Source organism: Pseudophryne corroboree, chromosome 6 (genome assembly GCF_028390025.1).
Source record: "Pseudophryne corroboree isolate aPseCor3 chromosome 6, aPseCor3.hap2, whole genome shotgun sequence".
Taxonomy (NCBI): Eukaryota; Metazoa; Chordata; class Amphibia; order Anura; family Myobatrachidae; genus Pseudophryne; species Pseudophryne corroboree.
The window spans coordinates 780301475-780329466 of NC_086449.1; the positions used below are offsets into that span (position 1 = coordinate 780301475).

The window sequence follows — 27992 nt, forward strand, 5'->3', positions numbered from 1 at the left end:
CCTCATCGATTTTGGCAGACAGATGTCCCATTGGACAAGACAAAAGCAAACACTCTACATTCGGTGGTACAGACCCTCCTGGATACAGGAGTCGTAGTACAGGTGCCTCTTGCGCAGAGGGGCCAGGGGTACTATTCTCCGCTGTTTCTAGTCCCGAAACCGAATGGGTCCTCCCGGCCCATTCTCAACCTCAAGGCATTGAACAGGTTTGTGAAGGTTTCCAAGTTCCGGATGGAAACACTTCGCTCTATAGTTTTGGCCTTGGAACCTGGGGACTTCATGGTCTTCCTGGATATACAGGATGCTTACCTGCATATTCCTATAGCAGTGTCTCATCAGCAATACCTGAGATTTGCGATTGGCAACTGCCATTACCTGTTTCGGGCGTTACCTTTTGGTTTAACAACGGCTCCGCGAGTCTTTACAAAAGTCATGGCGGTGATGACGGTGGTACTCCGCCGTCAAGGGGTCAGGATACTGCCGTATTTGGATGACTTGTTAATCCTGGCAAATTCCCCAGAACTTCTCCTGCGTCATCTAGATGTGACGGTCCGGTTTCTGCAAGCCCACGGGTGGCTCATCAACTGGAAGAAAGTAATCCCTGATCCCTGCTCAGAGCATGGTGCATCTGGGAGCACTATTGGACACTCACAACCAGCGGTTGTTCCTGTCTCAGGAGAAAGTCCTGAAACTTCAGGACAGGATTCGTTGCTTCCTATCTCGTCCGCAAGTGTCGATACATTCGGCGATGCAGGTGCTGGGCCTCATGGTGTCAGCATTCGACATGGTGGAGTACGCTCAATTTCACTCTCGCCCTCTCCAGAAGCTGATTCTAGCCAAATGGGACGGCCTGCCTCACCGGATCAGGTCTCAAATGATCTCATTGACTCCGGAGGTCCGTCTGTCGCTGCTCTGGTGGCTCCGGGACCAACAACTGTGCAGGGGCTGTCTGTTCTGGATATCCGACTCGGTCCTGTTGACGACAGATGCCAGTCTAAGAGGTTGGGGCACTGTGCTGGAGCAACACTCCTTCAGGGGCGGTGGACAAAGGAGGAGTCCCTCCTCTCGATCAATATTCTGGAGTTGCGGGCGGTCTTCAATGCCTTGAACCTAGCCCAGCATTTAATTCAGAACCGTCCTGTTCAAGTACAGTCGGACAACGCCACCACAGTGGCTTACATAAATCATCAAGGCGGCACTCGAAGCCTCCTAGCAATGAAGGAAGTCTCACGGATTCTACAGTGGGCAGAACGCCATCTACCGGCCATATCGGCAATATTCATTCCGGGAGTCCTGAATTGGGAAGCGGACTTTCTCAGTCATAAGGACGTGGATGCTGGCGAGTTGGGCCTCCATCCAGAAGTGTTTCAACTCCTAGGGGAAAGGTGGGGCCTTCCAGACGTAGATCTGATGGCGTCTCGACACAATCACAAGGTTCCGTTCTTCGGAGCAAGGACAAGGGATCCTCAAGCAGCATTCGTGGATGCGCTGGCGGTACCGTGGAGATTTCGGCTGCCGTACTTGTTCCCTCCGGTGTCACTCCTGCCCAGGGTAATTCGGAAGTTCAAGCAAGAAAAAGGAATTCTGCTTCTCATAGCTCCAGTGTAGCCCAGGCGGCACTGGTTCTCAGACCTGCAAGGCCTATCTCAGAGCGTCCAATTCTACTTCCACAACACCCAGACCTCCTCGTTCAGGGCCCCTGTGTCTACCAGGACCTAGCCCAGCTGTCTTTGACGGCATCGCTCTTGAAGCTTCCGTCTTGAGGGCTAAAGGGTTTTCTGAGGCAGTTATTCAAACTATGTTGCGGGCCCGGAAACCGGCTTCGGCTTGGATTTTACTATAGGGTCTGGCATTCTTACTTTGTTTGGTGTGCATCTAACGATTATGACGCTTCCAAGTTTAGTATAGCCAAGTTGTTGGCTTTTCTTCAGCAGGGCCTGGACTTAGGCCTGCGTCTGGCCTCCCTCAAGGTTCAAATATCTGCATTGTCGGTGTGGTTTCAGAGAAAAATTGCGACCTTACCTGATGTGCACACCTTTACTCAGAGCGTGTTGCGTATCCAACCTCCCTATGTCCCACCTGTGGCTCCTTGGGACTTGTCGGTGGTTTTGGAGGCGTTATAAGAGTCTCCGTTTGAACCTCTTGGTTCAGCTGACCTTAAGTGGCTTTCCCTTAAGGTGGTGTTTCTGCTGGCTATTGCTTCAGCTAGAAGAGTGTCGGATTTGGATGCCTTGTCCTGTAGTTCCCCATATCTGATATTTCACCGTGACCGGGCGGTTCTTAGGACTCGTCCCGGCTATCTACCTAAGGTGGTTTCTTCGTTCCACCTTAATCAGGAGATTGTAGTTCCGGCACTTGTTTCTCCTGATCTGTCTCCCAAAGAGCGGTCTTTGGATGTGGTACGGGTTCTCCGTATCTATGTGAAGAGAACTGCTCCTATTAGGAAATCTGATTCTCTTTTTGTTGTGTTTGGGTTTCCCAAACGGGGCTGGCCTGCTCACAAGCAAACTCTGGCCAGATGGATTAGAATGGTGATTGCACATGCTTATGTGAAGGCTGGTCTCTCTGCTCCTGATCACATTAAGGCCCATTCTACTCGGTCTGTTGGACCTTCTTGGGCGGCCCAACGTGGTGCGACCCTTGAACAATTGTGCAAGGCGGCTACGTGGTCCTCTGTGAACACGTTCATAAGGTTCTGTACCTTCGATACTGCCGCTTCCCAGGATGCTTCCTTTGGACGCCGGGTTCTTGTGCCCGCTACAGTGCGTCCCCTCCCATAAGGAACTGCTTTAGGACATCCCCATTGTCCATTCCTTGTGGAGCCCAGTGTACCCCGCAGCAGAAAACAAGTTTTATGGTAAGAATTTACCTTTGTTAAAACTCTTTCTGCGAGGTACACTGGGCTCCACAAGGCGCCCACCCTGACGCACTTAGCTTCTTTGGGTTGGTATGGCATTAACCGCTGACACGTCTCCTGTCGTGAGAATGCGGTGTTGTGGCTACTAACTGTTGTCGTCTCTTTTCCTGCTACTGCATTGGGCTGGTTAAATAAAAACTGAGGTCCTGTGCAGGGAGGCGGGGTGATATAGGAGGCGGCGCTATGCATTCTGGGAACAGTCAAAGCTTTGAGGCTGTTGGTGCCTCGGATCAAGATCCTACTCTACACCCCATTGTCCATTCCTTGTGGAGCCCAGTGTACCTCACAGAAAGAGTTTTAACAAAGGTAAGTTCTTACTATAAAACTCGTTATTGACAGCAATCTTTAGTGATCTGACCAGAGACCCTGAAGCTAACCATTTTGGACCACAGCTGCCCAACCTCTGAGACTCGCATCCGTCGTTAGAATTATCCAATCCAAGACGCCAAACCTTTTCCCTGCGGTGAGATTGTGTACTTGGAGCCACCAGAGTAGTGATACTCTGGCCTGTGGAGACAACCGCTCCATCTGGTGAATTTGTAGATGCGAGCCTGACCACTGTGTGAGAACATCCAGTTGAAAAGGACGTGAGTGAAATCTTATGAACTGGAGCACTTCGAAAGACGCCACCATCTTTCCTAATAGTCGAATGCACAAATGCACCGAGACTGTGCGTGGCTTGAGCACTAACTGTACCAGATGACGAATACTCTGTACCTTCTGTTCTGGCAGGTAAATTCTTTGATTCACCATATCGAGCATCATTCCTAGGAATTTAAGTCTTTGAGACGGAATCAGGTTTGATTTCTTGAAGTTGATAATCCAACCGTGCTGAACTAGCACACTGTACGTCAGCAAGGCATGTTGGAGGAGTATCTGTTGAGATGGAGCTTTGATGAGCAGATCGCCTAAGTACGGAACTATTATCACTCCCAGGGATCTGAGATGAGCTATCATCACAGACATCACTTTGGTGAATACCCGAGGTGCTGACGAGAGGCCAAACGGTAGAGCCTGAAATTGATAATGGTTTTGCTGTACTGCAAACCTTAAGTACATCTGATGCAGTGGCCAAATCGGAATGTGTAAATACGCATCCTTGAGATCCAGCGCAATCATGAATTCCTGTGGCTCTAAACCTGCAATTACTGACCGTAGGGATTCCATCTTGAATCTGTAGTAAGTGACGTACTGATTGAGCCCCTTTAGGTTCAGTATCGGTCTGACCGAGCCATCCGGCTTCAGTAATACAAAAGGACTGGAATAATAACCTTGACCCTGTTGGTGAACTGGGACCGGGATCAAAACTGCTGAATCTAGCAGAGACTGAATCGCGATCTGCAGAACCGCCTTCTTGTCTTCCAACACAGGCAGACCTTTCTTGAAAAAGCGCTTTAGTGCGAGACAATCAAACTATATTTTGTAAGCTTTTAACACTAAATTGCGGATCCACCCATCTGTGGATGTCTGGAACCACGCCAAATGGAACATCTGAAGGCGTGCCCCCACAACTAAAGAGCCGAGATGGGCTGGAAGCCCGTCATGCCACTGGCTTGTCGGTGGTCTTAGCGTCCTGACGATGGTTGGTGGTTTGTTGAAAACCACGTCCTCTACCACATCTACTGTGTGTGGTTGTGCCTCTAGCACGACCTCGAAAGGACTGAGGTCTAAAGGATTTGAAAGCAGGACCTGAATATTTTCATTTAGGAGCCTGTGTAGGCAATGGTAGGAAAACAGACTTTCCGCCAGTGGCCTGAGAAATCCATTTGTCCAATTCAGGACCAAACAACATCTCTCCAGCGTAAGGCAATGCTTCTATTCCTCGTTTGGACTCTGCCTCCGCCTGCCAAGAACGCAGCCAGAGAGCACGTCGTGCCGCCACTAGTGAAGCTGAAAGGCGAGAACTAACCTGGCCGACGTCCATAGAAGCTGTACATGGATACTCAGCAGATTCACAGATGTGATCAGCAAGATGTATAAGGTGGTCGTCTTGTAGAGCCGACCTGAGCTGTGTTATCCATGTAATTACCGCCTTATTTACCCAAATTCCAACCAAAGCAGGTCTAAGCATCACCCCTGCTGCTGTATACAATGACTTTAACATAGCGTCTATTTGACGGGTCTTTAAGCATAGTAGCAGTTGGTACTGGAATGGTTAATTTTTTAGAAAGTTTTCACACCGACAAATCCACCATCGGAGGATTTTCTCATTTAGATGTCACCGACTCTGGAAACAGGTAACTAGACAGAAACCGGTGAGGTATAGAAAACCATTTATCCGGATTTTTCCATGCCTTTGTTAACTGCTTATTAAGAAATTCTGAAAAAGGAAAACACACCGGAGATCTGTCATTTAGCAAATAACACCTCTTCATTTGAAAGAGGTTCTTCAGTCTCTGTAAAATTCAGAGACTGACGTGCCGCCCTGATGAGATTATCAATGCCCAGACTGCCAATATCCTCACTATCTGACTGCTGGTCCAATTCACCTTCCTCATGTTCATCTTGCGATGTGAGGTCTGGCATTGAATCGACAGAATGCAACATAGCAGAAACTGGTAAATTATAAGACAAATGATAACTATCTTTGTGATCCGAACTAGACTTGGACCTTTGCAAGGTCCTAAACATGTCCCGAGACCCTTCCGGTATCTCTGGCGGGCTCACCCGAGCCTCAGACCTCGCCGTTTCACGCTCCTTTCGAGCGGCAGCCAATTCCGATTGTAACCCAGACATTACATCCGCCAGCATTGCCCATTGAGGATCAGGAGAAAAAATTGTATTTGTAGCGGTATTTACAAAACATACTGTGCATGAGGTAGATCCCTCAGGCAACACACTCGCACAGACATTGCAGCTAAGCTGCTTTTTTAATTTTGCCGGTGCCTTACTCATCATGTACACAGACAATACAAACAGACAAAGACAGACAAGTCCCACGACTCAGTAAAAATGTTACTAAAGTGTGTATAAGCCCGAAGCGCAGTGCACGTGGCCAGACTATATATGAAACCTGATCTGTCCAAAAATTCCTACTAACACCCTTGCTCCATCCGGTGGCCGAGTGTTGTAGGACAGCAAACTTCCTGCAAGAAGAAGCAGGAAGTTAAGTAAAATGGCCGCCAGCCATGTGGTTACATACCTATGTATAATACATGAAAATGGTAGGGTATCTGTATGCCTTATACTGTTACAGTAATAACCCCATTAAGACACCCAGTAACATATCCCCCAGTTTTATTAATACAGGCTTAATAGTCTGTTATATGTGTACAAGCAGTTAGTAATACTGCTGCAGCGTTAATTCCCCCCCCCCCCCCCCCCCCGATCTCCCCCCTGCAGCTGCACTGTCTTAAGTGAGGATAATGGGACGTTCTGCAAGCTCCCCTTCAGAACTATCAGCGGGAGGCGAGCCGGGCAGCGGGCGGGAGCTGGGGAGAGGCGCGGCGGCGACAGCCAGCGGTAATCGGATCCGAACAGCGAGCTCCCCTTCCGCTGCTATCAGCGGGCAGGAGCCGGGCAGCAGCCGGGAGCTGGGGAGCGGCGCGGCGGCGGCCAGCGAGCTCCCCTTCCGCGCTATCAGCGGGCGGGAGCCAGGTGCTGGAGGAGAGCAGCGATACAAGGATCCCCACTGCCAGCGCTAGCAGAAGCTGGTAGCTGGGGAGCGGCGGCAGAGGGACTGTACGCGACCGGGCTGGGGAGGCTGATTATGGAAATAAAACTATAGCAGTCCCACAGCGGGGCGGCAGCGTGATCTGACCGCCCCGCAAAACATAAAAGGCCTTACCTGAGGTGATGTTGGAGGCTATGACGGGGCTTCTTGTGTAATCTCCGTCCAGCTCCTTCCCGCAGCCTAAGACTGGAAATAGCTGAGCTGTATATGGTCTATGGCGGTGCTCCTCTCTGAGCGCCGACAAGCCAATATAGCTGCCCCAGCAGCTTCCGCAATCCCGGACCCAAGCTTCTTTATAAGCTGGGAAGGGATTGTGAGTAAAAAGTAAAATTGAAGTATAAAAGTAAAAAATAGAAAAAACTGTGGAGAAACTCCACGTGTGCTTCTATCCTGAGTGAGCACAGAAAAAAAACACTGAGGTATCTTGGGAGTATGGAGGGGGAGGAGAGTTACTAATTTAAATATATTTAAATGTGCCTATCCTGCTAACGTCCCGTCCTTATCCCCAAGAGTACTCCAGTGACCCCTAGTGGATGAAAAAGAAATGCTGCACAGTAAGAATGCTTTAAAAAAATAGAAGTGTTAATAGTTTATTTCTCATACGTCCTAGAGGATGCTGGGGTCACATTCAGAACCATGGGCTATAGACTGGATCCGCAGGAGACATGGGCACTTTAAGACTTTCAAAGGGTGGGAACTGGCTCCTCCCTCTATGCCCCTCCTCCAGACTCCAGTTTTAGACTTGTGCCCAGAGAGACTGGACACACTACAGGGGAGCTCTACTGAGTTTCTCTGAAAAGGCTTATGTTAGTTTTTTATTTTCAGGGAGGCTGCTGGCCACAGTCTCCCTGCTTCGAGGGACTTAGGGAAGAGAAGTATGACCAACTTCCAGTGAGTTCAATGGCTCTGCTTCTGGCTGACAGGACACCATTAGCTCCTGAGGGTGATGATCGCTGGGTACGCCTAGATGCTCACTCCCCCAGCCTGCCGTCACCCCCTTACAGAACCAGAAGTCAGAAGACAGGTGAGTAGCAGAAGAAAAGAAGACTTCTTCAGTGACGGCATTTCTGAGGTACCACGGAGCGAACGGTCACTGTGCGCCATGCTCCCACACACAGTGCAGGGCGCGGGGGGGGGACGCCGCCGCCGCCCTGGGCAGCATAAAACTCCTCAAAAAAGGTCTGGCAAAAGTGGACATTCGTGCCTGGCACTGTCCTTACCCTGCCAGCAGATTTAATTATTTATTTATGAGCGGGACAGAAGCGCGCCATTACGGCGGCGGGGCTTCTTCCTCACCACATCAGCACACTGCTCTGCGCCATTTTTTTCTCCTCAGGGAGACGCTGGTCCTTTACTGCTGACAAGTTCAGGGTGCAAAACGGGGGGGGGGCGCAGCAATAGGGGTGCTTGTTGTTAATATAAAGCGCTACAAGTCTGTCATATATGAGTTTATTATTTACCAGACTGTCCAGGAGTTGGCGGATGCTTTAGTCCAGGTCTGGGAGGAGATCCCTCAGGAGACCATCCGCCACCTCATCAGGAGCATGCCCAGGAGTTGTGGGGAGGTCATACAGGCACGTGGAGGCCACACACACTACTGAGCCTCATTTTGTCTTGTTTTAAGGACATTACATCAAAGTTGGATCAGCCTGTAGTGTGTTTTTCCACTTTAATTTTGAGGGTGACTCCAAATCCAGACCTCCATGGGTTAATAAATTTGATTTCCATTGATAATTTTTGTGTGATTTTGTTGTCAGCACAACCAACTATGTAAAGAACAAAGTATTCAATAAGAATATTTCATTCATTCAGATCTAGGATGTGTTATTTTAGTGTTCCCTTTATTTTTTTGAGCAGTGTATATATATATATATATATATATATATATATATATATATACATATATATATATATATATATATGTATAGATATATAGTGAAAGCGATCTGCCCCCATAAGCCGGTGTGTCTGGGGATAATTGGTACATGTGTGTCAACATGTCGGTGGCTGAATGTTTTTCCCAAGAGAAAACTATATTAGGTACACAGACATGTGTGGGTGGCCCTGTCGGCACCACCAATAACTGACTGGGTAAATATTTGCATGATAATGTGATTCATATCAGAGTAAGGTTGCATAAATCTGTGTCCCAGACACAGACGTAGAAATATCTATGGAGGATGTGATGTTCATAGCTATTTTTCCCTCAGACCCCTCGAGTCGCAAAATTTTTATTTTGCCCAGTTACTACTCCCTGATGCCGACACGGATACTGATTCCTATGTCGACCAGAATGTTTCCTGATTAGATCCAATATTGTCAAAGAGCAGTCAGTACATGATTGTGGATATTAAGGACGTATTAACGTCACTGAGAACCCTGCTGTTCCTGACGGAGGGGTCTATATATGTATGTAAATATGTATGTATATATGTATGTATGTATGGGTATGTATATATACTGATAGCTGATCTCATGTGCTGAGCGCTCTGTTTGAGAAAGAATCCCCTGGAGGATTCCGGTTGTTATTCGTTTCCCGCCGCGGACAGAATAAAGTGGGAGTCACTCCCTGCTCTGCATGGGGCCATGTCACAAATCCAGCAGATCGTATGCAGGAAGCTACGTTATATTCTAGTTATGTAGCCACGAGTACATTACTTAGACCTACCTTGGCATGCGCATGGGTGAGTAGTAGTATTCAAAAATGGTAGGATACCTTGTCATCCGATATAGATACCCTGGAGGGAGATGGGATACTCCTTACATTGGGTCATGTCAAGGACGCTGCAGCATACTTAAGTGAGACTGCAGGGGAAATATGACTCTTGGGTTCACAGGCCGATTCCATAGCGGTCTCAGCTAGGAGGTCGTTGTGCATTCACCGATGGAATGCTGATGCTGACTCCAAGAAGAAATGGAGCCTCTTCCCTACGAAGGTGAAGCCTTGTTTGGTGACGGCCTAGTTGATTTGATCTCGGCAGCGGCCGCAGGTAAGTAAACCTTCTTGCCCTATGTTCACTCACAACGAATGAAGACGCATCATTATCGGATGCCGTCATTTCGACCCAATAGATGCACAAGAAGTTAGATTCCCTTTTCTTTGCAGGTATAGGAAGGGGAAGAGGGAAGAGGTCCGCAGCCTCTTCAAGATCACAGGTGCAGAAATCATCCTCTGCGTCTGCCAAAGCCACCGCATGATGCTGGGGCTCTCTTGCGGGAGCCGGCACCAGTGGGGGCGCGTCTAAAAACTCTTCAGTCAGTTCTGGATTCATTCGGAAAACTGGAAGTTTTCGAGACGTTTCCCCTCAACGATTTTTCAAATCGGCCTTACTAGTTCTCTTCCGGACAGGGAGGTAGTATGCGACGCAATACAAAAATTGTGTCAGAATCATGTCATTGTCCTGGTTCCCCCGTCACAACAGGGTGAAGCCGTTTATTCAAGCTTTTTCGTGGTCCCGAGGCCGGACGACTCGGTCAGACCAATCCTAAACGGAAATCCCTCGATTTCTACCAAAAGAAACTCGAATTCAAGATGGAATCTCTCAGGACAGTGATTTCCAGTCTGGTGGAAAGAGGTTTCATTGTTTCGGTAGACATAAAGGATGCCTACTTACAGATTTCCATTTTCCTCGGTGTCACTGAGGTTTGCAATTCAGAATTGTCATTACCCGTTTCAGACGTTGCCGTTTGGTCTATCCATGGCTCTGAGGATTTTCACCGAAATAATGGCGGAAATGATGGTTCTCCTTCAAAAGCATGGAGGAGACACGATTATCCCGTACTTGGACGATCTCCTGATAAAGGCGAGATCCAGGGACCAGTTGGTGCAAAACGTTACACTCTCCCTGACAGTTCTTCGAAAACATGGTTGGCTCCTAAACTTGCCGAAAGCAGAGTTGATTCCAACAACGCGGCTGTCGTTTTTGGGAATGATACTGAACACAGAACTACAGAGTTTTTCTTCCAGTGGAAAAGTCTCTGGAACTTCAGAGCCTGGTCAAACATATTCTGAAACCAGCAAGAGTGTCAATCTATCAATACATTTGATTGCTGGGGAAGATGGTTGCGGCCTACGAGGCCATTCAGTTTGGCAGATTCCATGCCAGAGTGTTCCAGTGGGACCGGTTGGACAAGTGGTCCGGATCCCACCTACACATGCACCGAAGGATTATCCTGTCTTCTGAGACCAGAATCTCACTCTTGTGGTGGCTACACAGCTCTCACCTCCTAGAGGGGCGCAGGTTCGGGATCCAGGACTGGATCCTGATGACCACGGATGCAAGCCTCCGAGGCTGGGGTGCAGTCACATGGAGGAAAATCTTCCAAGGAAGATGGTCAAGTCAAGGAACTTGTCTCCACATAAACGTTCTGGAGTTAAGGGCCATTTACAATGGCCTTCTACAAGCGGAACATCTTCGCGATCTGCCCGTACTGATCCAGTCGGACGATGTAACAGCAGTAGCGTACATAAACCGCCAGGGCAGAACTAAAAAAAAAAAAAAGCAGAGCGGCAATGGCAAAAGCCACAAAGGTTATCCGCGGGGCGGAAAGACATACAAACGCTTTGTCAGAATCAACTGGGAAGCAGACTTCCTCAGCAGACACGATCTCCATCCAGGAGAGTGGGGCTTCCACCAGGATGTCTTCGCAGAGGTGACAAGTCATTGGGGAGTTCCTCAAGTAGACATGATGGCATCTCGTCTCAACAAGAAGCTTCAGAGATATTGTTCCAGGTCGAGAGACCCTTAGTGGATGCACTGGTGACTCCGTGGGTGTTTCAGTCGGTGTATGTATTCCCTCCACTTCCTCTCATTCCAATTGTTCTAAAGATCATAAGAAGAACAAAGATTCGAGCGATCCTCATTGTCCCAGACTGGCCAAGGAGGGCTTGATATCCAGATCTTCAGGAATTACTCATAGGAGATCCCTGGCCTCTTCCTCTGCGCGAGGACCTACTTCGGCAGGGGCCGTGCGTGTATCAAGGCTTACCGCGGCTACGTTTGACAGCATGGCTGTTGAGCGCCAAATCCTAGCTGTAAGGGTATTCCCAGTGAAGTCATTCCCACACTTATTCAGGCCAGAAAAGGAGTAATGTCTAAACATTACCACCATTTTTGGAGAAAATATGTTTCTTGGTGTAAATCCAAGAAGGCTCCTACGGAAGAGTTTCATCTAGGACGTTTTCTCCATTTTCTACAAGCAGGTGTGGATGTGGGCCTAAAAATAGGGCTCAATTAAGGTACTGATTTCAGCCTTATCGGTTTTCTTTCAGAAACAATTGTCCTCCCTTCCAGAAGTTCAGACTTTCGTGAAAGGCGTGTTGCACATCCAACCTCCATTTGTGCCTCCAGTGGCACCGTGTATTCTTAATGTGGTGTTGCAGTTCTTTCAATCACATTGGTTTGAACTTTTACAGAAGGTGGAGTTGAAATTCCTCACTTGGAAAGTGGTCATTCTGTTGGCCTTGGCATCCGCAAGGCGGGTGTCTGAATTAGCGGCCTTGTCTCACAAGAGCCCTTATTTGATCTTCCATGAAGATAGTGCAGAATTGAGAACACGTCAACAATTTCTGACGAAGGTGGTTTCGTCTTTCTGCATGTAGCGGCCTATTGTGGTGCCTGTGGCCACTGACGCCTTCGTTGAGTCAAAGTCTCTGGATGTGGTCAGAGCTTTGAAAATTTATGTCGCCAGAACGGCTCAGATTAGGAAAACAGAGGATCTGTTTGTCCTGTATGCTCCCAACAAGATTGGGTGTCCTGCTTCCAAGCAGTCCATTACGCGCTGGATCGTGGTACGATTCAGCATGTTTCATTCCACGGCTGAATTGCCGTTATCGGTGAAGGCCCATTCTACTAGCAAGGTGGGCTCGTCCTGGGCGCCTGCCCGGGGAGTCTCGGCATTGCAACTTTGCCGTGCGGATACTTGGCAAACACTTTTGCTAAGTTTTACAAGTTTGGTACCTTGGCCGATGATGACCTCAAGTTTGGTCATTCGGTACTGCAGAGTCATTCGCACTCTCCCGCCCGTTCTAGAGCTTTGGTATAACCCCATGGTTCTGAATGTGACCCCAGCATCCTCTAGGACGTATGAGAAAATAAGAATTTACTTACCGATAATTCTATTTCTCATAGTCCGTAGTGGATGCTGGGACTTCCGTAAGGACCATGGGAAATAGCGGCTCCGCAGGAGACTGGGCACAAAAAGTAAAAGCTTTAGACTAGCTGGTGTGCACTGGCTCCTCCCCCTATGACCCTCCTCCAAGCCTCAGTTAGGATACTGTGCCCGGACGAGCGTACATAATAAGGAAGGATTTTGAATCCCGGGTAAGACTCATACCAGCCACACCAATCACACTGTACAACCTGTGATCTGAACCCAGTTAACAGTATGATAAACGTAGGAGCCTCTGAAAAGATGGCTCACAACAATAAACAACCCGATTTTTTGTAACAATAACTATATACAAGTATTGCAGACAATCCGCACTTGGGATGGGCGCCCAGCATCCACTACGGACTATGAGAAATAGAATTATCGGTAAGTAAATTCTTATTTTCTCTGACGTCCTAGTGGATGCTGGGACTTCCGTAAGGACCATGGGGATTATACCAAAGCTCCCAAACGGGCGGGAGAGTGCGGATGACTCTGCAGCACCGAATGAGAGAACTCCAGGTCCTCCTCAGCCAGGGTATCGAATTTGTAAAATTTTGCAAACGTGTTTGCCCCTGACCAAGTAGCTGCTCGGCAAAGTTGTAAAGCCGAGACCCCTCGGGCAGCCGCCCAAGATGAGCCCACTTTTCTTGTGGAATGGGCTTTAACAGATTTTGGCTGTGGCAGTCCTGCCACAGAATGTGCAAGCTGAATTGTACTACAAATCCAACGAGCAATCGTCTGCTTAGAAGCAGGAGCACCCAGCTTGTTGGGTGCATACAGGATAAACAGCGAGTCAGATTTTCTGACTCCAGCTGTCCTGGAAACATATATTTTCAGGGCCCTGACTACGTCCAACAACTTGGAGTCCTCCAAGTCCCTAGTAGCCGCAGGCACCACAATAGGTTGGTTCATGTGAAACGCTGAAACCACCTTAGGGAGAAATTGAGGACGAGTCCTCAATTCTGCCCTGTCTGAATGAAAAATTAGGTAAGGGCTTTTATATGACAAAGCCGCCATTTCTGAGACACGCCTGGCTGACGCCAGAGCTAACAGCATGACCACCTTCCATGTGAGATATTTTAATTCCACAGTGGTGAGTGGTTCAAACCAATGTGATTTTAGGAACCCTAAAACTACATTGAGATCCCAAGGTGCCACTGGTGGCACAAAAGGAGGTTGTATATGCAGTACCCCCTTGACAAACGTCTGAACTTCAGGCAATGAAGCCAGTTCTTTCTGGAAGAAGATCGACAGGGCCGAAATTTGAACCTTAATGGATCCTAATTTTAGGCCCATAGACAGTCCTGCTTGCAGGAAATGCAGGAAACGACCCAGTTGAAATTCCTCTGTGGGGGCCTTCTTAGCCTCACACCAGGAAACATATTTTCGCCAAATGCGGTGATAATGTTTCGCAGTTACATCCTTCCTGGCTTTGATCAGGGTAGGGATGACTTCATCTGGAATGCCTTTTTCCATCAGGATCCGGCGTTCAACCGCCATGCCGTCAAACGCAGCCGCGGTAAGTCTTGGAACAGACAAGGTCCCTGCTGGAGCAGGTCCTTTCTTAGAGGTAGAGGCCACGGGTCCTCCGTGAGCATCTCTTGCAGTTCCGGGTACCAAGTTCTTCTTGGCCAATCCGGAGCCACGAGTATAGTCTTCACTCCTCTCCTTCTTATGATTCTCAGTACTTTTGGAATGAGAGGCAGAGGAGGGAACACATACACCGACTGGTACACCCACGGTGTTACCAGAGCGTCCACCGCTATTGCCTGAGGGTCCCTTGACCTGGCGCAATATCTGTCCAGTTTTTTGTTGAGACGGGACGCCATCATGTCCACCTTTGGTTTTTCCCAACGGTTTACAATCACTTGAAAGACTTCTGGGTGAAGTCCCCACTCCCCCGGGTGGAGGTCGTGTCTGCTGAGGAAGTCTGCTTCCCAGTTGTCCACTCCCGGAATGAACACTGCTGACAGTGCCACCACATGATTTTCCGCCCAGCGAAGAATCCTTGCAGCTTCTGCCATTGCCCTCCTGCTTCTTGTGCCGCCCTGTCTGTTGACGTGGGCGACTGCCGTGATGTTGTTCCGATTGAATCAATACCGACTGACCCTGAAGCAGAGGCCTTGCTTGACTTAGGGCATTGTAAATGGCCCTTAGTTCCAGGATATTTATGTGAAGAGACGTTTCCATGCTTGACCACAAGCCCTGGAAATTTCTTCCCTGTGTGACTGCTCCCCAGCCTCTCAGGCTGGCATCGGTGGTCACCAGCATCCAATCCTGAATGCCGAATCTGCGGCCCTCTAGAAGATGAGCAATCTGTAACCACCACAGGAGAGACACCCTTGTCCTTGGAGATAGGGTTATCCGCTGATGCATCTGAAGATGCGATCCGGACCATTTGTCCAGCAGATCCCACTGAAAAGTTCTTGCATGGAATCTTCCGAATGGAATCGCTTCGTAAGAAGCCACCATTTTTCCCAGGACTCTCGTGCATTGATGCACTGACACTTGGCCTGGTTTTAGGAGTTTCCTGACTAGCTCGGATAACTCCCTGGCCTTCTCCTCCGGGAGAAACACCTTTTTCTGGACTGTGTCCAGAATCATCCCCAGGAACAGTAGACGTGTTGTTGGAATCAGCTGTGATTTTGGGATATTTAGGATCCACCCGTGCTGACGTAGCACTACCTGAGATAGTGCTACTCCGACCTCTAACTGTTCCCTGGACCTTGCCCTTATCAGGAGATCGTCCAAGTAAGGGATAATTAAGATGCCTTTTCTTCGAAGAAGAATCATCATTTCGGCCATTACCTTGGTAAAGACCCGTGGTGCCGTGGACAATCCAAACGGCAGCGTCTGAAACTGATAATGACAGTTTTGTACCACAAACCTGAGGTACCCTTGGTGAGAAGGGTAGATTGGGACATGGAGATAAGCATCTTTGATGTCCAGAGACACCATATAGTCCCCTTCTTCCAGGTTCGCTATCACTGCTCTGAGTGACTCCATCTTGAATTTGAACCTTTTTATGTAAGTGTTCAAGGATTTTAGATTTAAAATTGATCTCACCGAGCCGTCCGGCTTCGGTACCACAAACAGCGTGGAATAATACCCCTTTCCCTGTTGTAGGAGGGGTACCTTGATTATCACCTGCTGGGAATACAGCTTGTGAATAGCTTCCACTACCGCCTCCCTGTCGGAGGGAGACGTTGGTAGAGCAGACTTCAGGAACCGGCGAGGGGGAGACGTCTCGAATTCCAATTTGTACCCCTGTGATACTACCTGCAGGATCCAGGGGTCCACTTGCGAGTGAGCCCACTGCGCGCTGAAATTCTTGAGACGGCCCCCCACCGTGCCTGAGTCCGCTTGTAAGGCCCCAGCGTCATGCTGAAGACTTGGCAGAAGCGGGGGAGGGCTTCTGCTCCTGGGAAGAGGCTGCCTGGTGCAGTCTTTTTCCCCTTCCTCTGCCCCGGGGCAGAAATGAGTGGCCTTTTGCCCGCTTGCCCTTATGGAAACGAAAGGACTGAGTTTGAAAAGACGGTGTCTTTTTCTGCTGAGAGGTGACCTGGGGTAAAAAGGTGGATTTTCCAGCCGTTGCTGTGGCCACCAGGTCCGATAGACCGACCCCAAATAACTCCTCCCCTTTATACGGCAATACTTCCATATGTCGTTTGGAATCCGCATCACCTGACCACTGTCGCGTCCATAACGCTCTTCTGGCAGAAATGGACATCGCACTCACTCTAGATGCCAGGGTGCAAATATCCCTCTGTGCATCTCGCATATATAGTAATGCATCCTTTAAATGCTCTATAGTTAATAATATACTGTCCCTATCCAGGGTATCAATATTTTCAGTCAGGGAATCCGACCAAGCCACTCCAGCACTGCACATCCAGGCTGAGGCGATTGCTGGTCGCAGTATAACACCAGTATGTGTGTATATACCTTTTAGGATATTTTCCAGCCTTCTATCAGCTGGTTCCTTAAGGGCGGCCGTATCGGGAGACGGTAACGCCACTTGTTTTGATAAGCGTGTGAGCGCCTTATCTACCCTAGGGGGTGTTTCCCAACGTGCCCTAACCTCTGGCGGGAAAGGGTATAGTGCCAATAATTTATTAGAAATCAGCAGTTTTTTATCGGGGGGAAAACCACGCTTTATCACACACCTCATTTAATTCATCTGATTCAGGAAAAACTACTGGTAGTTTTTTCACACCCCACATAATACCCTTTTTTGTGGTACTTGTAGTGTCAGAAATATTCAATGCCTTCTTCATTGCCGTGATCATGTAACGTGTGGCCCTACTGGACATTACTTTTGTCTCCTCACCGTCGACACTGGATTCAGTATCCGTGTCTGGGTCTGTGTCGACCATCTGAGGTAACGGGCGTTTTAGCGCCCCCGACGGTGTCTGAGACGCCTGAACAGGCACTAATTGATTTGCCGGCTGTCTCATGTCGTCAACAGTTTTTTGCAAAGTGCTGACACTGTCACGTAATTCTTTAAACACGACCATCCAGTCAGGTGTCGACTCCCTAGGGGGTGACATCACTAACACAGGCAATTGCTCTGCTTCCACATCATTTTCCTCCTCATACATGTCGACACAATCGTACCGACACCCAGCACACACACAGGGAATGCTCTGAAAGAGGACAGGACCCCACGAGCCCTTTGGGGAGACAGAGGGAGAGTTTGCCAGCACACACCAGAGCGCTATATATATACAGGGATAACCTTATGTAAGTGTTACTCCCTTTATAGCTGCTGTTTTATATTAGCTGCCAATAGTGCCCCCCCTCTCTTGTTTTACCCTGATTCTGTAGCAGGACTGCAGGGGAGAGTCTGGGAGCCTTCCTTCCAGCGGAACTGTGAGGGAAAATGGCGCTTGTGTGCTGAGGAGATAGGCTCCGCCCCCTTCACGGCGGCCTTTTCTCCCGCTTTTTTTAGGAAAACTGGCAGGGGTGAAATGCATCCATATAGCCCAGGAGCTATATGTGATGTATTTCTTTAGCCATATAAGGTTTAAACATGTTTTATTGCGTCTCAGGGCGCTCCCCCCCAGCGCCCTGCACCCTCAGTGACCGGAGTGTGAAGTGTGCTGAGAGCAATGGCGCACAGCTGCAGTGCTGTGCGCTACCTTATCTGAAGACAGGAACGTCTTCTGCCGCCGATTTCTCCGGACCTCTTCGCTCTTCTGGCTCTGTAAGGGGGCCGGCGGCGCGGCTCCGGGACCCATCCAGGCTGAACCTGTGATCGTCCCTCTGGAGCTAATGTCCAGTAGCCAAGAAGCCCAATCCACTCTGCACGCAGGTGAGTTCGCTTCTTCTCCCCTTAGTCCCACGATGCAGTGAGCCTGTTGCCAGCAGGACTCACTGAAAATAAAAAACCTATTTAAACTTTTACTTCTAAGCAGCTCAGGAGAGCCACCTAGCATGCACCCTTCTCGTTCGGGCACAAAAATCTAACTGAGGCTTGGAGGAGGGTCATAGGGGGAGGAGCCAGTGCACACCAGCTAGTCTAAAGCTTTTACTTTTTGTGCCCAGTCTCCTGCGGAGCCGCTATTCCCCATGGTCCTTACGGAAGTCCCAGCATCCACTAGGACGTCAGAGAAAATAGGATTTTGATACCTACCGGTAACCGGTAAATCCTTTTCTCTTAGTCCGTAGAGGATGCTGGGCGCCCGTCCCAGTGCGTACTGTATCTGCAGTTATTAATTGTGGTTACACACATGTTGTGTTACGGTTCTTGTCAGCATGTTGCTGCAATTGTTCATGCCGTTGGCTTGTATTCTGTTGAATACCACGTTCTGCGGCATGCTTGAGGTGTGAGCTGGTACAATGCTCACCTTGGTTTAACAATAAATCCTTTCCTCGAAATGTCCGTCTCCCTGGGCACAGTTCCTATAACTGGAGTCTGGAGGAGGGGCATAGAGGGAGGAGCCAGTTCACACCCTTTGAAAGTCTTAAAGTGCCCATGTCTCCTGCGGATCCCGTCTATACCCCATGGTTCTGAATGTGACCCCAGCATCCTCTACGGACTAAGAGAAAAAGATTTACCGGTAGGTATCAAAATCCTATTTTTTATCAATTAAAAAAGTGCAAAGTGAATGAACAGAAGAGAAATCTAAATCAAATCAATATTTGGTGTGACCACGCTTTGCCTTCAAAACTGCATCCGTTCTTCTAGGTGCACTTGCACACAGTTTTTGAACTCATCAGGGATGTTGTTCCAAACAAATAACCGCAGATCTTCTGTGGATGTAGGCTCCATCAAGTCCTTCTGTCTCTTCATGTAATCCCAGACAGACTCGATGATGTTGAGGTCAATCCTCTGTGGGGGTCATATGATCACTTTCAAGACTCCTTGTTCTTCTTTATGCTGAAGATAGTTCTTAATGACATTGGCAGTATGTTTGGGGACATTGCAAATTTGGAGCCAGTCAGACGCCTCCCTGATGGTATTGTGTGATGTATAAGTACCTACCTGTATTTCTCAGCATTGACCAAATCCCCAACTCCATTTGCTGAAATGCATCCCCAGACTTGCAAGGAACTTCCACTGTGGTTCACAGTTGCAGACACTCATTATTGTACCGCTCTGCAGCCCTTCAGCAAACAAACTGCCTTCTGTTAAAGCCAAATTATATGAATTGGTTCTGGACCACCAATCCGAGGCACCCCAGCAAGTGTCCCAAAGAACTGCAGGGTGCCACGGCACACAGTTTGAGAACCACTGTCTTATATACATCATATTGATCATTCCTCTTGTCCTCTTGCAGGCAAGCCAAGTATCCTGTTACAAAAGAGGATTATATGATATGATATGCCTTAGATATGTAACATGGTATACCAACGTGCTATGTGTGTTTTGTATGTTTGTCCCTTGTGAGTCCACTTATAAAAGTTACGTTTTAACTGATTTTTAACACTGCCTGATTTTTAAAAGTTTTCTGTTATTTTCTTCTTCTTTTATTTTGTATAACTCTTGGGGCCAGCCACAATAATTTATCTTCCATCATTTGATCGCAAAAATACCGTTTTGCATTACCCTCTAAAATTACTTTACAATATGCTGGTATTTGTAATATATTGATTCACCTTATTGGTAGGTGAAAACCAGTGCTCCCTCCCACCAAACACCTTTTCTCTTACGTCCTAGAGGATGCTGGGGACTCTGTAAGGACCATGGGGAATAGACGGGCTCCGCAGGAGACATGGGCGCTAAAAAGAACTTTAGATATGGGTGTGCACTGGCTCCTCCCTCTATGCCCCTCCTCCAGACCTCTGTTTGATACTGTGCCCAGAGGAGACTGGGTGCATTACAGGGAGCTCTACTGAGTTTCCTGAAAGAAAGAAATTTTGTTAGGTTTTTTTATTTTCAGGGAGCCTGCTGGCAACAGGCTCCCTGCATCGAGGGACTGAGGGGAGAGAAGCAGACCTACTTAACTGCTAGGCTCTGCTTCTTAGGCTACTGGACACCATTAGCTCCAGAGGGAGTCGGAACGCAGGTCTCTCCTAGCTGTTCATCCCGGAGCCGCGCCGCCGTCCTCCTCACAGAGCCGGAAGATAGAAGCCGGGTGAGTATGAGAAGAAAGAAGACTTCGGAACTTCACTGAGGTAACGCGCAGCGGTAACGCTGCGCGCCATTGCTCCCGCACAACACACACACGGCAGGGGGGGCGCCCTGGGCAGCAATTAAGCCTCTGGTCTGGCAAAAGCAGGACATATATGGACTCTACACTATATATAAGAGATCCCCTGCCAGTTTTTAAAAGAAATCAAGCGGGACCGAAGCCCGCCGCTGAGGGGGCGGAGCTTGATCCTCAGCACTCACCAGCGCCATTTTCTCCACAGCACACCGCTGAGAAGCTGGCTCCCCGGACTCTCCCCTGCTGAACACGGTGACAGAGGGTTTGAAAGAAGGGGGGGTGGCACATAATTTGGCACAGTGTTATATATATATGTATTAAAAGCGCTATCTGGGTAATTTTTTTCCCTGGGTCATTGGCGCTGGGTGTGTGCTGGCATACTCTCTCTGTCTCTCCAAAGGGCCTTGTGGGGGAACTGTCTCCAGATAAGAGAATTCCCTGAGTGTGTGGTGTGTCGGTACGTGTGTGTCGGCATGTCTGAAGCGGAAGGCTCTTCTAGGGAGGAGGTGGAGCAAATGAGTGTGGTGTCTCCTTCGGCAACGCCGACACCTGACTGGTTGGATATGTGGAATGTTTTAAATGCAAATGTGAATTTATTGCACAAAAGGTTGGACAAAGCTGAGTCCAGGGAGTGTACAGGGAGTCAAACCCTGCCTTTCACTATGTCGCAGGGACCTTCTAGGTCTCAAAAGCGCCCACTATCCCAAATAGTAGACACTGATACCGACACGGATTCTGACTCCAGTGTCGACTACGATGATGCGAAGTTGCAGCCAAAATTGGCTAAATTATATGATTATTGCTATAAAAGAGGTGTTGCATATCACGGATGAAATTTCTGTACCTGACACGAGGGTGCGCATGTATAAGGAGAAAAAACCTGAGGTAACCTTTCCCCCATCTCATGAACTGAACAAATTATTTGAAAAGGCTTGGGAATCTCCAGACAAAAAACTGCAGATTCCCAAAAGGATTCTTATGGCGTATCCTTTCCCGACTAAGGACAGGATATGGTGGGAATCCTCCCCGAGGGTGGATAAAGCATCGACCCACATATCCAAAAAGGTAGCGCTGCCATCTCAAGATACGGCAACCCTCAAGGATCCTGCTGATCGCAGGCAGGAGACTACCTTGAAGTTTATTTACATGCATACTGGTACCTTACTCAGACCGGCGATAGCGTCGGCTTGGGTTTGTAGCGCGATAGCAGCGTGGACAGATACCTTATCTGCTGATATAGATACGCTGGATAAGGAAAACATTTTATTGACCCTGGGTCATATTAAAGATGCTGTCCTATATATGAGGGATGCTCAGAGAGACATTGGCCTACTGGGTTCCAGAGCCAACGCTATGGCCATTTCGGCTAGACGAGCCCTATGGACCCGACAATGGACGGGCGATGCCGACTCGAAAAGGCATATGGAGGTTTTACCTTACAAGGGTGAGGAATTGTTTGGGGAAGGTCTCACGGACCTTGTTTCCACGGCTACGGCAGGTAAATCAACTTTTTTGCCTTATGTTTCCTCACAGCCTAAGAAAGCACCACATTATCAGATGCAGTCCTTTCAGTCGCATAAATCCAAGAGAGTGCGAGGATCTTCCTTTCTTGCCAGAGGTAAGGGTAAGGGGAAAAAGCTGCCAACCACAGCTAGTTCCCAGGAGCAGAAGTCCTCCCCGGCCTCTACAAAATCCACCGCATGACGCTGGGGCTCCGCTGAGGGAGTCCGCCCCAGTGGGGGCACGTCTTCGACTTTTCAGCCACGTTTGGGTTCACTCACAGGTGGATCCCTGGGCAATTGAAATTGTTTCCCATGGTTACAAGCTGGAATTCGAAGAGGTGCCTCCTCGCCGGTTTTTAAAATCGGCCCTACCGGCTTCTCCCCCAGAGAGGGAGATAGTGTTAAATGCGATTCAAAAATTGTGTCTTCAACAAGTTGTGGTCAAAGTCCCCCTGCTGCAGCAGGGGATGGGGTATTACTCAACCCTGTTTGTAGTCCCGAAACTGGACGGTTCGGTCAGGCCCATTTTGAATTTAAAATCCTTAAACCTATACTTAAAAAGGTTCAAGTTCAAGATGGAGTCGCTCAGAGCGGTCATCGCCATCCTGGATGGGGGGGATTATATGGTGTCCCTGGACATAAAGGATGCATACCTTCATGTCCCCATATATCCGCCTCATCAGGCGTTCCTGAGGTTTGCTGTACAGGATTGTCATTACCAATTTCAGACGTTGCCGTTTGGGCTTTCCACGGCCCCGAGGATTTTCACCAAGGAAATGGCGGAAATGATGGTGCTCCTGCGCAAGCAGGGTGTCACAATTATCCCGTACTTGGACGATCTCCTGATAAAAGCGAGATCGAGAGAACAGTTACTGAACAGTGTATCACTCTCCCTGAGGGTGTTGCAACAGCACGGCTGGATTCTCAATTTCCCGAAGTCACAGTTGGTACCAACGACTCGGTTGCCTTTCTTAGGCATGATTCTGGATACGGACCAGAAAAGGTTTATCTTCCGACGGAAAAGGCCCAAGAACTCATGTCTTTGGTCAAGGACCTATTGAAGCCAAAGAGGGTGTCGGTGCATCACTGCACTCGAGTTCTGGGAAAGATGGTGGCGACTTACGAGGCCATCCCATTCGTCAGGTTCCATGCGAGAACTTTTCAATGGGACCTTCTGGACAAGTGGTCCGGGTCTCATCTACAAATTCATCAGATGATCACCCTGTCACCCAGGGCCAGGGTATCTCTCCTGTGGTGGCTGCAGAGTGCTCACCTTTTGGAGGGTCGCAGGTTCGTTATTCAGGACTGGGTTCTGGTAACCACGGACGCGAGCCTCCGAGGGTGGGGAGCAGTCACAAAGGGAACAAACTTCCAGGGTCTGTGGTCAAGCCAGGAGGCTTGTCTTCACATCAACATATACAACGGCCTTCGTCAAGCGGAGACCTTACTTCGAGGTCTACCGGTTCTGATCCAGTCAGACAACATCACCGCAGTGGCGCATGTAAACCGCCAAGGCGGAACAAAGAGCAGAGTGGCAATGGCAGAAGCCACCAGGATTCTTCGCTGGGCGGAAAATCATGTAAGCGCCATGACAGCAGTCTTCATTCCGGGCGTGGACAACTGGGAAGCAGACTTCCTCAGCAGACACGATCTACATCCAGGAGAGTGGGGACTTCATCAGGAAGTCTTCGCAGAGATTGCAAGTCGGTGGGGACTGCCTCAGATAGACATGATGGCGTCACGCCTCAACAAGAAACTACCGAAGTATTGCGCCAGGTCGAGGGACCCTCAGGCAGTGGCGGTGGACGCTCTGGTGACACCATGGGTGTTTCAGTCGGTCTATGTGTTTCCTCCTCTTCCGCTCGTCTCAAAGATATTGAGAATCATAAGACGAAAAGGAGTACAGACTATTCTCATCGTTCCAGATTGGCCGCGAAGGGCCTGGTATCCGGATCTGCAGGAGATGCTCACAGAAGATCCGTGGCCTCTTCCTCTCAGAGAGGACCTGTTACAACAGGGGCCCTGTCTGTTTCAAGACTTACCGCGGCTGCGTTTGACGGCATGGCGGTTGAACGCAGGATCCTAGCGAAAAAGGGCATTCCGGATGAGGTCATTCCTACTCTGATAAAGACTAGGAAAGACGTGACAGCGAAATATTATCACCTTATATGGCGAAAGTATATATCGTGGTGTGAGTCCAGGAATGCTCCTCCGGAAGAATTCCATTTCGGCCGTTTCCTTCACTTCCTACAGACGGGAGTGAATTTGGGCCTAAAATTAGGTTCCATTAAGGTTCAGATTTCGGCCCTATCCATTTTCTTTCAGAAGGAATTGGCTTCTCTCCCAAAAGTCCAGACTTTTGTGAAGGGAGTGCTGCATATCCAGCCTCCTTTTGTGCCCCCAGTGGCACCCTGGGACCTTAACGTGGTGTTGCGGTTCCTTAAGTCTCACTGGTTTGAACCACTTAAAACGGTGGACTTAAAATATCTCACTTGGAAAGTGGTCATGTTGTTGGCCTTGGCATCGGCAAGGCGAGTGTCGGAGTTGGCGGCTTTATCTCACAAGAGCCCCTATCTGATATTCCATGTGGATAGAGCAGAATTGCGGACTCGTCCTCAGTTTTTGCCCAAGGTGGTTTCTTCTTTTCATATGAACCAACCTATTGTGGTGCCGGTGGCTACACGGAACTTGGAGGATTCCGAGTCCCTTGATGTGGTCAGGGCATTGAAAATTTATGTGGCCAGAACGGCTCGGGTTAGAAAAACAGAGGCACTGTTTGTTCTGTATGCAGCCAACAAAGTTGGCACTCCTGCGTCTAAGCAGACTATTGCTCGCTGGATCTGTAACACGATTCAGCAGGCTCATTCTACGGCTGGATTGCCGTTACCAAATTCTGTAAAGGCCCATTCCACTAGGAAGGTGGGCTCTTCTTGGGCGGCTGCCCGCGGTGTCGCGGCATTATAGCTTTGCCGAGCAGCGACTTGGTCGGGTTCAAACACATTTGCAAAGTTCTACAAGTTTGATACCCTGGCTGATGAGGACCTCATGTTTGCTCAATCGGTGCTGCAGAGTCATCCGCACTCTCCCGCCCGTTTTGGAGCTTTGGTATAATCCCCATGGTCCTTACGGAGTCCCCAGCATCCTCTAGGACGTAAGAGAAAATAAGATTTTAAACCTACCTGTAAATATTTTTCTTCTAGTCCGTAGAGGATGCTGGGCGCCCGTCCCAGTGCGGACTAACTTCTGCAACACTTGTATATAGTTTCTGCTTCCATAAGGGTTATGTTACAGTTTTGATCAGTCTCGGGCTGATGTTGTTTTGTTTCATACTGTTGGCTGCTTCGTATATCCATGTTATACGGTGTGAATGGTGTGGGCTGGTATGAATCTTGCCCTTGGATTAACAAAAATCCTTTCCTCGTGGTGTCCGTCTCCTCTGGGCACAGTTTCTCTAACTGAGGTCTGGAGGAGGGGCATAGAGGGAGGAGCCAGTGCACACCCATATCTAAAGTTCTTTTTAGTGCCCATGTCTCCTGCGGAGCCCTTCTATTCCCCATGGTCCTTACGGAGTCCCCTGCATCCTCTACGGACAAGGAGAAGAAGATTTACCGGTAGGTTTAAAATCTTATTTTCTCTGTACTTATTATCACCTGTGCTTAAACATGGGCAGCCTTAAAAGCTGGACTGTTAGGGTGCCGTGAGTACTGAGGGGCAGATTTATTAAGCTTGGTGAAGTGATAAAGGACCAGCCAGTCAGCTCCTAACTGTCATTTTTCAAACCCAGCCTGTGACATGGAAGTTAAAATCGGATTGGCTGGTCCTTTATCACCTTCAACTTTATCACTTCACCGAGCTTAATAAATCTGCCCCTGAGTTTGGGAAACCCTGGGTTACTCCTTTTATAACTAATACTTCCAATTAGACTTTGTAATATTTCAGTGCCCCATTGCGTTAGAATTGTCCTCCCTTGTTTTGTCTGTAAGAAGTTTTTTCTGTAGCTATATTTAGGACCTTGAGGACGTTATAAAGAGACTAAGAAAGTGGCTAAACCACATTGCCCTTTTAAGGTTTCCTTAATGTTTTATATATAGTTTTTTTCTATTTTATTACAATTGGCAATAGTCACACAGGGGTTTGTGTTACTATAGTAAAATATGGATCAGTCAGTGAAATGTTTCATTGAGTTACATATCTTTGATATGCCCTGAAGTAATTCCACAACAAATGAAGTGCCACAGGTTTTCTACCCCGGCTGTAATGCTTGGTATTTACTCTTCTATTCCACAGAAGTTGATGCAGGTGTTATACCATTGGGCATATATATGACAACATGGATAGTGAAGTCCTACAGATAGTCTACCTATTCCCAGACGCCCAGACACCGGTGCTTGCCGGATAACACAACGCACAGCTGCTACCTGTTCCTAGATGCCAAGACCACCTGTACCTGCCACATAAACCATACTGCTCATCTGATACCTGTTCTTAGATCACCTGTACCTGCCGGATAACACCATACCGCTAATCTGCTACCTGTTCTTAGATCACCTGTACCTGCCGGATAACACCATACCGCTCATCTGCTACCTGTTCCTAGACGCCCAGACCACCCGTACCTGCCAGACAACACCATACCGCACAGCTGCTGTCTGTTCCTAGATGCCCAGACACCGGTGCTTGCCAGATAACACCATACCGCACAGCTGCTATCTGTTCCTAGATGCCCAGACACCGGTGCTTGCCAGATAACACCATAACGCACAGCTGCTACCTGTTCCTAGATGCCCAGACCACCTGTACCTTCCGGATAAAACCATACCGCTCATCTTCTACCGGTTCCTAGATGCACAGACCACCTGTACCTCCCGGATAAAACCATACCGCTCATATGCTACCTGTTCCTAGACGCCCAGACCACCTGTACCTGCCGGATAACCCCATACCACACATCTGCTACCTGTTCCTAGATGCCCAGACCACCTGTACCTCCCGGATAAAACCATACCGCTCATATGCTACCTGTTCCTAGACGCCCAGACCACCTGTACCTGCCGGATAACCCCATACCACACAGCTGCTATGTGAGAGAACAGCGAGACATTGCATCATGTTCAGAACAGTGAGAGCACGGACAGAAACCTGGGACGGGGCTGGGAGCAAGTAGCGGCCAGAACACCAACTTCTGCTTCAATCCGATCAGATCAGAGAGTGAGCACTATTGGTTAATGACCCATTACAGTCGCCTCACACTGGAAGGAAAGCAGTGAGGTGGATGACTTTGTTTAGCAAACAGCTCAGTTTTTAGTAAAGAGATTTTTTTTTTGTAGGGACGTGACTGCAAAGTGATCTCACCAGGAGTTACGTGAAGTCCCCAAGACTATAGCAGACGAAAAAAACGTCAAATGGCAGCTGATGCTACACAAACGGACAGAAAAATGAATATCTCGAGTGATCGCCATGTTGTGATATAATCTTTGTGTGTACATAAAAACCTAAATCTCTATTTTAAAAAAAAAAAGACAAAAATGTTTACGATAGTTTATTTTTTAGTGTAAATAGGACTAAATAAGTAGAATTAGTGAATTAAAAGATTGTTGTTGAGCGATCGCCATTTTGGGATCCCATGAGGCTGCAGATGCCTTGAATGGAGAGAGTTATGACAATAACTTATGACAATTTGTGTATTTTTGCTGGTGGAACAGTGGAGACAGGGCCGGTTCTTGCCCTTGTGGCGGCCCGGGCAAAACGTTAGGGGCGTGGCTTAATACGGGGCGTGCTCAGTTACGCCCCCATTTGTAGCGCCACTGAAAGAAAAGGAAAAAAAAAAGTATACTTACATCCCCGCTCCTGATTCCAGACCGCTGCAGACCTCCGCCGGCGCCACTCCTCTCCTCGGATGCATAGACACTAGAGGTCAATTATGACCGCTAGCATCTGTGCCACAATGCTGTGTGGTGTGCGATGATGTCATCGCGCACCGCACAGCAAAGGTCCTCTCCATGAAGGGAAACTAGACGCATAGCGTCTGGTTCCCTTCACAGTGGCGGGGGGCACAGTGGCGGATCTTGCCATGGTGCGGCGCCCTCCGGAAGGCG

The 27992-nt window shown here is 48.6% G+C and overlaps 1 protein-coding gene across 3 annotated transcripts in view; it reads left to right on the plus strand.

Moving 5' to 3' along the window:
• Positions 1-27423, plus strand: part of LOC134933489 (uncharacterized) — a 147544-nt gene extending 120121 nt beyond the window's left edge. For all 3 annotated transcript variants that reach the window (XM_063928732.1, XM_063928731.1, XM_063928733.1), the window contains one exon: positions 26185-27423. In XM_063928732.1, the coding sequence (XP_063784802.1) occupies positions 26185-26191 (7 nt within the window). In that variant the 3' untranslated portion in view covers positions 26192-27423. The remainder of the gene's footprint in view (positions 1-26184) is intronic.
• Positions 27424-27992: the final 569 nt, after the last annotated feature.